We start from the raw sequence: 14,262 nt of genomic DNA on the forward strand, positions 1-14,262 counted from the left end.
GATGGAAAGCACATCTGTGGAGAAAACAGGGTTTCATCTCTCAAACATAATCCAGCAACTCATGCTGGGAGGAAAAAGTGACACACTCTGAAATCACTCCAAAGGCAGCAATTCTTGACATACTTTTACTGCACTGCTCACACAACCACTGACTTGATAAACACAAACTCCAGCCTCATAGATGTAAGAGAGAATGCCCCCAGCAAACGTGACACCACAACAATGGTGAGATCTATTCGGGTTTCCCAGCGTTATTAGAATCTCATTCAATAACAATGGGAAGGGTTAATATTTACTGAGTGACCGTGTGCGCCAAACGATAAACGCATCTTCTAAATTTCACAATAATCCTGCAAGGTGGAGATTACTGTCCTCACAAATTAAAATTTTAATCCAATTAGTGTTAATGCAATTAAAGTGTACATGGCAGATTTAGAGCCCACATAACTTGCCCAAAGTCTCAAGGCAAATAAGGGTAAATGACCTGACAGGTATTTGAAAAAAAATGAAAGCAAGGTTTCTACCTCTAGGCGTGGTTCCTGTGAAATCTGCAGTGACAATACACCACACCACACCATCTGACTTTAGGAGATAGACTGTTTTGTAACAGGTTGGCCGAGAATATGGAAAAAAGGGAACCCTTGTGCACTGTTGGTAGAAATGTAAACTGCAGTCACCATGGAAAACAGAATGGAGGTTCCTCAAAAACTTAAAAATAGAGCTGCCATATGATCTAGCATTTCATTTCTGGGTACAAACCCCAAGGAAATGAAAATGGGATCTGGAAGAGATCTATGTCCCTCCATGTTTACTGCAGAATTATTCACAAGAGCCAAGATATGGAAACAACCTAAGTGCCCAACAAGGAATGAATGGATAAAAAAGATGTGGTATGTATGTATGCGCACACACACACACACACACACACACACACACACACACTGAGCTATAGACAGACACTTAATGGAATATTATTTAGTCAGGAGAAAAAAGGATGTCCTGCCATTTTCAACAACAGGGATGGACTTCGATGCTTAGCGAAATGATTCAGGGAAAGACTGGGTCTGTGTGTTATCACTTATGTGTGGAATCTAAAAAAGCCAGACTTCTAAAAGCAGAGAGTAAACTGGTGGCTACTAGAGGATGAGGGATGGGAAGATAGGGCAGATGTTGCTTAAGGGTACAAACCTATAACCAACAGTAATAAGCTCTAGAGAGCTAATGCACAGTGTAGTAACGATAGACAATAGTCTATTACAACCATCAAACCTGCTAAGAGACTAGAACGCAATGATTTCCACCACTAAAGAGAAATGACAATTGTGTGATAGGGTGCTAATTATCACTACAGTGGCCATCATACTAAGATATATAAATCTATCAGATTAATGTGTTATACACCTTAAATTTACACAATGTTATACATCAAATATATTTTGATAAAATAAAGACAGATCATTTAGCCTTATAGAGATGGAAAATATACATGACTACTTTCTCTTATTTTGGCCACACCTACGGCATAACAAAATTCCCCGGTCAGGGATTGATCCTGTGCCACAGCAGTGACCCAAGCTGATGCAGTGACAATAGCAGATCCTTAACCTGCTGCACCACAGGGAACTCTCGGCTGCTTTTTGATTTAAAAATCATCTGCACCCACAGTCCCATACAAAGAATGCAAGTTATGTACCTATCTTTTCAACCTTTTCCTCTTCCACGTCTTGCTCGGCTTCTGTTGTACAACGATAACCTTTCTTCTTAAGCAGGTGGCAGATGAGGACGCCAAAGAGACCCATGATGAAGAACACGGGGACGAGCGCATACGCGATATATTCTGGGTGTCCATTCCCAGTGTTGTTTGTGGGTGAGGGCGTCGTCTTGGTTCCGGAATGTAATATGCGGCTGCCACCATTGTCTGAGGACAAAACATGCAGAGCTGCTTCAGATGTCAACTGGGGACAAAGAATATCTGACAACCTCAGGAAATGTTGCCATTAAATCCGAGTCTGCTCCCCAAACGACAGGCCATGCAGAGACTGGCAGGTCTGGCAGGATAGGCACACAGGCTTGTGCTAAACAGTCTTGAATTCCCAGCCTGTCTCTGCCATGGGTCTTAAATTGGATCGTTTCGTAACAAGACGGATGTTTTCTTTTTTTTAAATCCTCTCCAAGCCAGTCTCTGCTTCTTCATCTTTAAGAGTACCTACCTGCGGCAATGCCAGATCCTTAACCCACTGAGTGAGGCCAGGGATCGAACCCGAAACCTCATGGTTCCTAGTCAGATTCATTTCCGCTGTGCCACACAGGAACTCCTTGAGAGCTTTTATAATAATAGAAATATTTAACTCCTTTTACAATTCTAAGTGCTTTATTTATTAATTCCGTTTTAAAAAACACACATTCCACCAGCAGGTTAAGGATCCCACGTTGCCATGAGCTGTGGTGTGGGTTGCAGATGCAGCTCGGATCCTGAGTTGCTGTGGCTATGGCATAGGCTGGCAGCTGCAGCTCCGATTCAACCCCTAGCAATGACAAAAAAAAAAAAAAAAAAAAAAAAAAAAAAAACACATATTCCATACAACAGGAATAGATACAACAGGCGACATGCTAAGACTGAAAGGGCTTTACTCAGAATTGTGGTCTGTTTCAATCTGGAAGTGATAATAAATTCTCTTTGGGGAGCAGTGGAAACAGGATGAAAGCAAAGGGACTCAGAACTGAAGCCAAGCAGCTCCTCCTGAAGCAGGTGGTTGAGAATGTGTGTTCATCGTTAATTTGACAGCTTGCAAACCCTTGCAATACTACATATTTACAGTTTGTGATTTGCAAGCATCCATCAGTCATTTAATCTTATAATTACTGCACCATGGAAAAAAAGTGAAGAAGATATGAATCTAAATTAGTGAAACGAATTACAGAGAGATGCACTGTAGTTAAAAGGTCAGACTGGCTGGCATAAATAACAGCTTGGCCACTTACTAGACCTATTACCTTGGGCATGTTTTTTTAACTGCTCTGTGCTCAGTTTCCTCATCTGTAAAATGGAATCAAAATGACTGTTCCTTTCTATGATGAGGTTGAAACATAGCCCCAAATTCTTCGGTACTGCCCCCATGGAGAGGCGAGGTCTACATCTCCTTCCTTTGAATATATTTTCTGTGCTTTGCCTGACCAATGGAACCTGCTGGAAGTGATGTCTGGTCAGTTTCTAAATCCTTGGCTTTAAGAAATGGGCAGCTTCTACTTCCGGTTTCTTGGGGCACTTGCTGTAGGAACGTAGCCACCACACTGAGAGGAAACCCAAGCTGCCCCAAGGAGAAAAACTGATAATGGTCATCAACTTGCCAACTAAATAGCAGACACCTTAGAAGGAGATTCCATAGTCCCAGCTGATGCTGCATGGAATAGAGATGAGCCATTTCTCATGAACCCTGCCCAAGTCGTAGATGCAAAATAAATGACTGTTATTGTTTTGAGCCACTAGGCTTTGCAGTCATTTTTTTTGTATAGCAATAGGAACTGGCCAACACTTCCTAGAGTCATTGTGAGGATTAAATACATTAATATGTAAAGCACTTAAAAGAATATTTAGGAAAAGGCAAGCACCTTAAGTGTGCAGTCAACATCTTGGCCGAACTACCCACTGTAGTAACCACTAACCACAAATAGCTATTTAAATAGTTATTTAAATTTAAATCAATTAAAAATAGATAAAATTAAAAACTCAGTTTCTCAGTCAGACTAACCACATTTCAAGTCCTCAATGGTCACATGTGGCTAATTGCTTCTATATTGGACAACAGGTCAGATAAAGAACATTCTATCATTCCAAAAAGTTACACTGTACCAACATGTTACACACGATAAGGAACCATTAAAGAGCAAAACACTGACTGGAGACTCTGCTGTGATCTACTTTAACAATTCAATTAAGAATATCTTATTTTTTAGCCACTCCTGTGGCATGTGGAAGTTCCCCAGCCAAGGATCAAACCCGAGCCACAGCAGCAGCCCAAGCCACCGGATACTTAACCTGTTGTGCCATAAAAGAACTCCAAGAATAACTTTTATTTATTTATTTTTTTTTAGGGCTGCACTTGCAGCATATGGAGGTTCCCAGGCTAGGGGTTGAATTGGAGCTGCAGCTGCTGGCCTACACCAGAGCCACAGCAATGTCAGATCTGAGCCTCAGTTGTGACCTACAACACAACTTGTGGCAATGATGGATCCTTAACCCACTGAGTGAGACCGACCAGGGATCAAATCCAAATCCCCATGGATACTAGTTGGATTCTTAACCCGCTGAGCCACAACAGGAACTCTCCCAAGAATAACTTTTAAATCACAAAGTAACTACTCACAATTAATGCCTAAGATATTCATTAACTTAGGTAGGTTGAACATTCCTTCAATTTACACTAATAATTTGCTTAGAAACACTATTCATCTTCTTTTTTCACCCCCATTTGAAACATATCTGAATGCTTTTTTTTTTTTTTTGTCTTTTCTAGGGCCGCACCTGCAGCATATGGAGGTTCCCAGGCTACTGGTCTAATCAGAGCTACAGCTGCCAGCCTACATCAGAGCCACAGCAACATGGGATCCGAGCCACGTCTGCGACCTACACCACAGCTCATGGCAACACCGGATCCTCAACCCACTGAGCGAGGCCAGGAATTGAACCTCATGGATCCTAGTTGGATTCGTTAACAAATGAGCCATGAGGGGAACTCCGAATCATAACTAAATTCTGAAAAATTTATTGAAGTCCAAATTACTAGCAGAGGTAGTTGCTATTTGACAATGGGATAACCGTAAAATATCTGTCAACCATTGTCTATCCATTTGATAGAATAATATGCACAATTTAAAACTATTTATGAAGATTTTGTGAAGATATGGGAACACACATGATACAATGTTGAATTTAAAAAGCTTGATTCAAGAATCTTACATACAGCATGATCTAACTAGTTAAAAAAAAATGCCTGAAGACATGCAATGTACAAAGAAATGACCAAAACATTAAGTGACTCCAAGTAACGGAATAATAAGAAAATTATTAATTTTATTTTTATGGTTTTTGTTTTTTACTATGGCTGCACCTGCAGCATATGGAAATTCCTGAGCCAGGGACTGAATCCAAGCCACAGCTGTGACCTACACCACAGCTGCAGTGATGCCAGATCCTTTAATCCACTGTGCTGGGCCAGGGATCAAACCTGCACCTTCAGAGCAGCCTGAGCCACTGCAGTTTGATTCTCGACCCACTGGGCCACAGGAGGAGCTCCTATTTTTATGCTTTTTGATGATTTTCTAAAATCCTTATGTATGTATTACTTGTGTACCAAGGTAGTAGACACTGAAAAAAGTACAGAGCAGAGGTTGTCAGTTATTTGGGAGTCACAGATTCCCTGGTAAACCTGCTGGATGCTATCTATGATTCCTATTTCAAATTTTGCCTCCAAGTTCTGCATGCTCTGAAACCTAAGTTAATATAAGGGCAACTGACTTGCAAAGGCTGATGCCCAAGTTTCTGCTTGTGTAACATGGTGGACAACTGGTGCCATTCACCAAGATGAGAAATATCTGAAAAAAAAAGCAAGTTTCCATGGTGCTATGGGTTGAATTCTGCCTCCTTCCCAACTCGTATGTTTAAGTCCTAACTCCAAGTGCCTTGGAATGTGTCCTTATTAGGACACAGGGTCTTCACAAAGTTAATCAAGTTAAAGTGAAGTCACTGGGGGGCCCTAATCCCACACGGCTGTTAACCTTTTTAAAAAGGGAAATTTGGAGGCAGGCATGTACAAAGTAGGAACGCCATGTGAAGATGAAGGCAGAGATCAAGTGATGTTTCTGCAAGCCAAGGAATGCTGAAGATTGCCAGCAAACCACCACAAGCTAGAAGAGAAGCATGGAACAGATTCTTCCCCACAGCTCTCAGGAGGAAGCAACCCTGCTGACCCTGATCTTGGACTTCTAGCCTCCAAAACAGTAAGAGAATAAATTTCTCCTTTAAAAATTACCCAGTTTGTGGTATTTTGCAGCAGGGGTCCTGGCAAACCAATATACTTGCATGGAGAGGATAACATCACACATTCAGTTTTGAACATGTCATGACAGAAACAAGTAAATCTGGATGGAAATACCCATTGAGCAACTGGATCTGCTCCATGAGGAAGCCAAGGAAGAGAAGCTGAGGCTCTAACCTAGACACAGAAGAAGTTTCCAGAAAAAATGTGCAGTCAGCTAGGTCAGATGCTTCAAGAGAGCAACTAAAATAGGAAGGAAATGCAAAATGGCACTGCTGCTGTGGAAAAGAGAATAGCGGTTCCTCAAAAAACTGAAAATAGGGAGTTCCCGTCGTGGCGCAGTGGTTAACGAATCCGACTAGGAACCATGAGGTTGCGGGTTCGGTCTCTGCCCTTGCTCAGTGGGTTAAGGGTCCGGCGTTGCCGTGAGCTGTGGTGTAGGTCGCAGACGCGGCTCGGATCCCGTGTTACTGTGGCTCTGGTGTAGGCCAGTGGCTACAGCTCCGATTCGACCCCTAGCCTGGGAACCTCCAAGTGCCGCGGGAGCGGCCCAAGAAACAGCAAAAACACACAAAAAAAAAAAAAAAATGAAAATAGGATCGCTACATGATCCAGCAATCCCGTTGCTGGGTATCTGTCCAAAAAGAATTGAAACCAGGATCTCGAAGAGGTATCTGCACTCCCGGGTTCTCTGCAGCATTATTTACAACAGCCAAGAAAGACACGGGAAGGCTCTCAACGTGCCCTGACGGCTGAATGGATAAAGAAATGTGATACACACATATAATCGATTCCCACTCAGCTTTAAAAAAGGAGGAGGGAGTTCCGGTTGTGGCTCAGCGGAAAAGAATCTGACTGGCATCCATGAAGATGCAGGTTCAATTCCCTGGCCTCACTCAGTGAGTTAAGGATCCGGCGTTGCCATGAGCTGTGGTGTAGGATGGCAGCTACAGCTCTGATTTGACCCCTAGCCTGGAAACCTCCATGTGCCATGGGTGCAGCCCTTAAGAGCCAAAAAAAAAAAAAAAGATAGAGGACAGCATAGACGGACCTGCAAGTCATTACACCAAGTGAATAAGCCTGTCACAGAAGGACAAATACTGCATGAGTCCACTTATACGAGGTATCTAAAACAGTCAAATTCATAGAAAGAGAGTAGAATGGTGGTTGCCAGGAGCCAGCGGGGAGAGAGAAATGGGCAGCGGCTATTCAACGGTATAAAGTTTCAGTTATGCAAGATGAATAAGCTCCAGATATTTGCTACACAGCATTGTGCTCATGGTGCACAATACTGTATTGTGTGTTTAAAATTGGTTAAAAGGGTAATTCTCATGTTAAGTGTTCTTAACACGATCTAAAAAAGCAAGAAAGTAACACCCTAGGAAGAATCTTTAAAAAGAGAATTGAGGAGTTCCCGTCATGGCACAGTGGTTAACGAATCCGACTAGGAACCATGAGGTTTCGGTTTCGGTCCCTGCCCTTGCTCAGTGGGTTAAGGATCCGGTGTTGCAGTGAGCTGTGGTGTAGGTTGCAGACGCGGCTCGGATGCTTCGTTGCTGTGGCTCTGGCGTAGGCCGGTGGCTACAGCTCCAATTCGACCCTTAGCCTGGGAACCTCCATATGCCGAGGGAGTGGCCCAAAGAAATAGCAAAGACAAAAAAAAAAAAGAGAATTGAGAAACTGGGCCGCATAGAAGTTCCTAGAAAACATGGAAAATCAGTTTCTGACCTAGGAAGAAACTCGGAATTTTTTTTTTAACTTTCCCTCTGTCGTACTTTGCTCCCTATCTGTTTCTCTATAGTTTCTTGAGTTAAACTTAAAATCCTAAAATAAATAACCGTTCTAAAAAAATGTTATTGCAGTACAGTTGACTTACAATATTGTGTCAGTTTCAGGTGCACAGCAAAGTGAGTCAATTATACATATACACATTACTATTTTTCAGGTTCTTTTCCCATATAGGTTATTATAAAATATTGAGTAGATTTCCCTGTGCTATACAGTAGGTCCTCATTAGTTATCTATTTTATATATAGTAGTGTTTATATGTCAATCTCAAACTCCTAATTTATCCCTCCCCCACCTTTCCCCTTTGATAACCATAAATTTGATTTTGAAATCTATGAGTCTGCTTGTTTTATAAATAAGTTCTTTTGTATCATTTCAATTAGATTCCACATATAAGTGGTATCAAATGATATTTGTCTTTGTCTGACTTCACTGAGTATAATAATCCAGTTCTATCCATGTTGCTGCAAATGGCATTATGTCATTCTTCTTAATGGCTGAGTAGTATTCCATGGTATATGTGTACCACATCTTCTTTATCTATTCCTCTATCAATGGACATTTAGATTGCTTCCATGTCTTGGCTATTGTAAATAGTGCTGCAATAAAAATTAGGGTGCGTGTATCTTTTAGAATTCTGGTTTGTCCAGATATATGCCCAGGAGTGGGATTGCTGGATCATCTGGTAGTTCTAGATTTAGTTGTTTAAGGAACCTCCATACTATTCTCCATAGTGGTCGCACTAAAACAAATAATCTTTAAAATCCTAAAATACATACATACATATATAAAACGAAAACATAAATTAATTAAATAGGAAGGAAAAAACACTCCACAAGAGATCTCTGTGGCCTTGGGTCCAAGGGACAAGTCTTTCATAGACTGGAAGGTGAGGCTAGATTCCTTGAGTTCAGGAGTGGAGACAGCTGAGTTGGCTCTTTCTAGAAGCCCACTGTGAGCATTAAGGATGGGGAGCTCACCTTTAGCATGTGGGGAAGAGCTTTTTTGTCTGGAATTTTGGTTGAAGTGGCTGAGACCAAAGCGTTTATTTATATACAAAGAAAAGGAGTAAAAAGCAGAGTTTGAGACAGTATGTGGAGTGATGACCTTGAAGAAGCTGGAAGAGATGATTTCCAAAGAAGAGACATTAAACACTTGAATAGGAAAAAAGGCACTTTCTCCGGAGGCAGGGGGTCGTGGGTTAGTCCTTTGCGGTGGGTGGAGGGAAGGCAAGGAAACAGATGCCCAACAGCCTGTAAGAGATGGTGTCTGCTGCGAACTAATGGGGCCAGGGCAGAAGAGGGGGGCTTAGCGGAGAGACTTGAAGAAATGGGAGAGGTCAGTGAGAGGACTGCAAAGGCATTCAGGGCATAGCTAAGAGGTGCACCCCAAGTCTGCAACTGGGCTAATAACCCATGCAGGGAGGAAAGAAAATGAGAGACCCAAGAGAATCAGGGACCAGGGATCAGGGTCAAACTGGAAAGTTGATTAAACCAGAGGAAGGATGGAGATGGTTTGGGGTGGGATGCTTCCAGAAATGATGGAAGTATGGCTCAGACTAGTCTGTTATTCCTCTACTAACAACAATCAGCACCACATCTATGGAGCACTAGCAAGCCAGAGCTAAGCTAAGCATTGGATCTTCACAATAAACTTAGTTACTGGTATTCTCCCTATGGTACAGACAGGGAAAGGCGGCCCAGAAAGGTCAAGCAGCCCTCCCAAGGTCACCCTGCTGCTGTGTGGCTGTGCCCAGATGCAAACCAGGCAGTCTGGATCCTGCCTGCTCGGACGCTTCGCCCTCTCATCTGACCTGAGGTCATCATTTTCCAACTCTTCTGTTAAAATGCTCCATGCTGGCTGGCTCTCATTTCACAACCTTGAGTAAAGGCTCTCCATATCTCAAAACCCTGGGCTCCAATTAGCACAGCAAGAAGTAGGATTTGTTTGGAAAATGCCCACCACCAGACCTCAGAGCAGTTTACAGGGTGAACAACTGCAAAATCCTATTTGTCCCCCATCACTGACCTCCTGCCCAACTCCCAAGTCATAGCCCACCTTCTGCAGACCCCAACCTGGGCTCCCTCTGCCCCGTCAAGAACAAGCCCTTCACTTCGTGGTGAGTATCCTCTGCACACAGCAAGAACCACTGAAACAGGGAGTTCTAGGCTCTTACAAATGTGCAACAAAAGCCAGCGATTATCAAAACCCCTTGGTTTTTTTTTCCCAGCCCCGGCCAGGTTTGGTTAGTTCACTGTATTCTGAGGACCCACTATGTATTGTTTAGCCAAGATCTTAAGCTGACAAAGTCACAAAAGAAGATGGCAAGAAACTGAGGAAGGGGTCTGAGGAATGGCTCAAAGTCAACCTTCCAAAAAGTCAAAAGCAGTTTTCTAGCTTGGTTTCCAAGGAATTCTTAAATTTCCAACTGACCCCAGTGGTCAGAGGAGCTAAGAAGAAATGGCGAAGAAAGGGCATTCCTCACCTCCAGTGGGCAAAGCTCGAGGGCTGCTGAAATAATGGGGAAGACGGCAAGAGCCTGAAACTCCAGATAAGCAGGCCCTCGTGACTTCTCCCAAGCAGCTTTGTTCCAACCAAGGCCAGGAGCATGTTGATGGGTCCGATAGTGATTCTGCCCGTTTTATCAGGACAGGGTGTACATTCTCAGAAGCTAGGGTTTCCCAGCAGTGACCCAACAACTCTGTGATGGGAAAGGACTTGGCTGGTAACTAGATAACCCATCAAGCTTGGTTGGAACACTGCTTTTTTTGCCCTTTTCCTTTTATTTATTTATTTGTAATATAGTCGATTTACGGGAATGCTTCTTTTAAACACACACACACACAAACCTATTTTATTTTTATTTTTTTTAGCAAACATTCAAATCACAGCACCCAAGAGCAACTATTTTTGGTCTAGATGACTGAGTAGGATGGCGAGATGTGCATTTCTCTAAAAGGGCTGTTCTTCATCTGGCTTTGCCCCCCGCTACCACTGTGATTTTGAACAGGTCACTTCACCTCTCTTGGCCTTGGTTTTGTTCAGCTGAAAAATCATGCACTGAAGCCAAGGTCCTTCCTGGTTCTCAAACTCCCATACCTCCCCCCCCCCACTTCTCTAGCCCCATCCACAGTTCATCTGGGATGATGCTACTGGAGTGGAAAACACAAGCCTACTGTCCCTCATCCACAAGACAGAAATCCAGAAAGCTCTGAAAACAAAAGCGTTTATACCTTGTTTCACAGCAAAACCAAATCTGACAGACTCACTGATGACAAAACCTGCTCTGATCTGTGTGAGTTATCACAACCCCTATTCCACCGAGTCTGCTGCATAAACATTAATCTGTTAGGAGTTCCTGTCGTGGCCCATCGGAAACAAATCTGACTAGGAACCATGAGGTCGCAGGTTCGATGCCTGGCCTCGATCAGTGGGCTAAGGATCCGGCTTTGAGCTGTGGTGCAGGTTGCAGACACACCTCGTATCTGGCATTGCTGTGGCCCTGGTGTAGGCCGGCAGCTGTAGCTCTGAATCCATCCCTAGTCTGGGAACTTCCATACACTGCAGGTGTGGCCCTAAAAAGCAAAAAACAAAACAAAACAAAACAAAAACCCTCCCCCCAAAAAACATTAATCTGTTGGGTTAGACCTCTCAAGGGGGACTTAAATAAGGCCACAAGGGTTTCCAATGGTCACAACACTATGCGTGAGCACTATTATTATTTTAGAAGGAGAAGCTGGAGCTGGGGACAGTATGTCACTTGCCTAAGGTCACATGGTTAAAAGCTGGTGAGAGCCTGGATGTAAACCCAGGCAGATCCTGTTTCTGACTCTTGCTGCTGACCAGCCCACACACACTGCTTCTCAATCAATCTTCCTCTGGCAGAGCTAAGATCTACCAGCTCCTAAAAAAACCACCTCCTTTATTAAGTTAATTGTTTAAACACAGTTTAAAGCAACTGTGTACACTAATGAAAGGGTAGAATGCAAAGCAAATTCTACAAAACAAAATCATCCCCAAATTATTTCTATTTTTGGCTATGGAAATAACCGAAGCCTTAAGACATTCCCCCATGGCCAGTGATTGAGACACAGCATCTGCCCAAACTGTCAAAGCTAAAAATGTATGAAAAGAATGAGCTTATATGGAAACTGGAAAACAATAGAAGTCAGTATATAAATAAGTGCTAAACTTTGTAGTGAAACTTCAGGCAGCTGCCAACTTCCTAATGACTTCCAGATAAACCACTGCTGCAGCCCCACCCTCCCCCACTCTGCAGCAGTGACTAGGCAGAAAGGGGACATCCAGATGGGGCCAACCTGCCTAGAGCCCACCCAGCCATGATACAAATTTCTCCCAATGTGTAGATTACCTTTATTTTGTCAAAATGCTCAAAATGCTCCCCCGATGCTGGAAAAAAGAACCCTTGACTCTAGACAGAAAAACCCACTATGGGAACAGATAAGCTTTTCCAGCAAAAGGTGTGTAAGTCAGCACTGTCCAGCTGCGAACACCCATTGACAGATACATTTGGCTAAGAGGGCCCTTGAAAAACGCAGCTGTCCTGAGGTTTCTGCTAATACCTGGAAGAGACCAGCTGCACCCTGGAAGGTGCCCAAATGGAGAACTCAGGGCTGCAGGAGCATCGCAGGATCTGGAGACTGGCATTCAGAGCAGGAAAGGAAAGCAGAGATTTCCACACCTGTGCCCCTGTACTTGGAGAAATGTGTCTGTAGACAGTTTTTGTTAGGAACTAATAATGACAAAAGGCAACAAGTAAAACTTGATTGGAGCCTGGTTGCAATTTTTTTTAAGGGGTGCACCTGTGGCATATGGAAGTTCACAGGCTAGGGGTTGAATCGCAGCTGCAACTGCCAGCCTACTCCACTGCCACAGCAACACCAGATCAGAGCCACATCTGGGACCTACACTGCAGCTTGCAGCAACGTTGGATCCTTAACCCACTGAGGGAGGCCAGGGATTGAACCTATATCCTCACAGACACTATGTCAGGGTCTTCACCCACTGATCCACAATGGGAACTCCAGATTCCAAATTTAAACAGTAATAAAAATTTTAGAACAGCAATAGAGGATATCTTGAAGACAACAGGAAACTGGGTTAGACAGTATTAGAGACTTATTGTTTATTTTCTTAGTTAGGATGGCGGTATTGCGGTTATGTAGAAGGAAGTCCTTAATCTTACAAGACGATGGCAGAGGAATTTAGAGTGAAATGTAACAGTGTCTACAACTTGATTTCAAATACTTCCGCAAAATGTAGGTGGATAGATGAATGGATGGATGGGGTGTGTGGAAAGTAACATAACGTCTTTTCTATCAAAGGAAATCTTGGTGACTCCATTTTGCTTGGGTTTCAGCTGAAACGCCTTCCTGGTACCTCCCTCCTCTTTCCCTCTTCTCCCAGTAAAAATTTGTTTCAAATTAGCCAGTGGGGAAGAATGTGTGCCCTGACCTGACCAATGGGAAGGGGACAGGTACATCACCTGCGTTAGGGATAATGTCTTTTCTGTGCGTGCGCTTTTTGAGTACCCGCGCCCTTCTACAGAAGTAAAGAGCCTGGTCGAGATCTTCCCGTGTTCATGTGTCTCATTTTCCGACACTGACGATCCGAACCATCTCCCCAACAGGTGGATGGATGGATGGATGGATAGATGGATGGATAAACAAGCAAATATGGCAGAACGTTGAATCCAAGTGGTTAGTACACAGTGATCCACTGTACCATTCTTTCAACTTTACCGTAATAAAAGTTCACTAAGTTCCATTTTACATTTTTTTTAAAATATCCTTTTATGGCATCTCTTACTTCTGGAGTGCTTATCAAATAGTATATGTTCATTAACTATTTTAAATAATCATATACTCTTAAAATGATTGTTACACATCCTATCAATGTGGATATTTGTATTCATTTGACATTTTTTATTAGAGATATTTTTTAAATGATGCAATATTAAAAATAATAATAATAAAATACCCTTGTGGGAGCCTAATTATTATTTTAATGGGAAAATGCATTTCAATTTCCAACCCAATTACTCAAAAAGGAATGTCTGGAGCACAACCCAGCTGTAAGCGGCAGTTTCTTTGAATACGTACCACAGGACTGGAGAAGGGAAGTAATAAGTGTGAATCCGGGAAGAAAATGGACGTTATACTAGATTTCAGAAAAACTAAATTTGGACAAAAAGGGAACAAACAATCTTGATGGGCAGGAGGTGGGAACAAAACTGTATCACTCCTGAACCCCAGGTAGCTACCAGAACAAAGAACCGAAACTGGAGTGACGTCAATATACAGAAACAAAGATATTTAAAAATAATGATGGAAACTGTAAATATTTACCATCGCGGGTTTCCACTCAAACTAGAAGGGAAAAACTAACTTCACAGAGTGAAAGAAAGTCCCTAGCATTC

The 14,262-nt window shown here is 42.8% G+C and overlaps 1 protein-coding gene across 3 annotated transcripts in view; it reads right to left on the reverse strand.

Moving 5' to 3' along the window:
• Positions 1 to 14,262, reverse strand: part of RELL1 (RELT like 1) — a 70,828-nt gene that overhangs the window by 34,260 nt on the left and 22,306 nt on the right. The window contains exon 2 of one of the 3 annotated variants that reach the window (XM_013978589.3): positions 1,694 to 1,918. The exons of 1 other annotated variant lie outside the window; for it this stretch is intronic. In XM_013978589.3, the coding sequence (XP_013834043.3) occupies positions 1,694 to 1,918 (225 nt within the window). Of the gene's footprint in view, positions 1 to 1,693; positions 2,526 to 14,262 lie in introns of all 3 variants that reach the window. One more of the 3 variants, XM_084971726.1, reaches the window with a different exon arrangement.

Source organism: Sus scrofa, chromosome 8, assembly GCF_054392235.1.
Source record: "Sus scrofa isolate SSC_HxYL_T2T_F1_AM1 chromosome 8, Sscrofa_HxYL_maternal_Yorkshire_Landrace_v2.0, whole genome shotgun sequence".
Classification (NCBI taxonomy): domain Eukaryota; kingdom Metazoa; phylum Chordata; class Mammalia; order Artiodactyla; family Suidae; genus Sus; species Sus scrofa.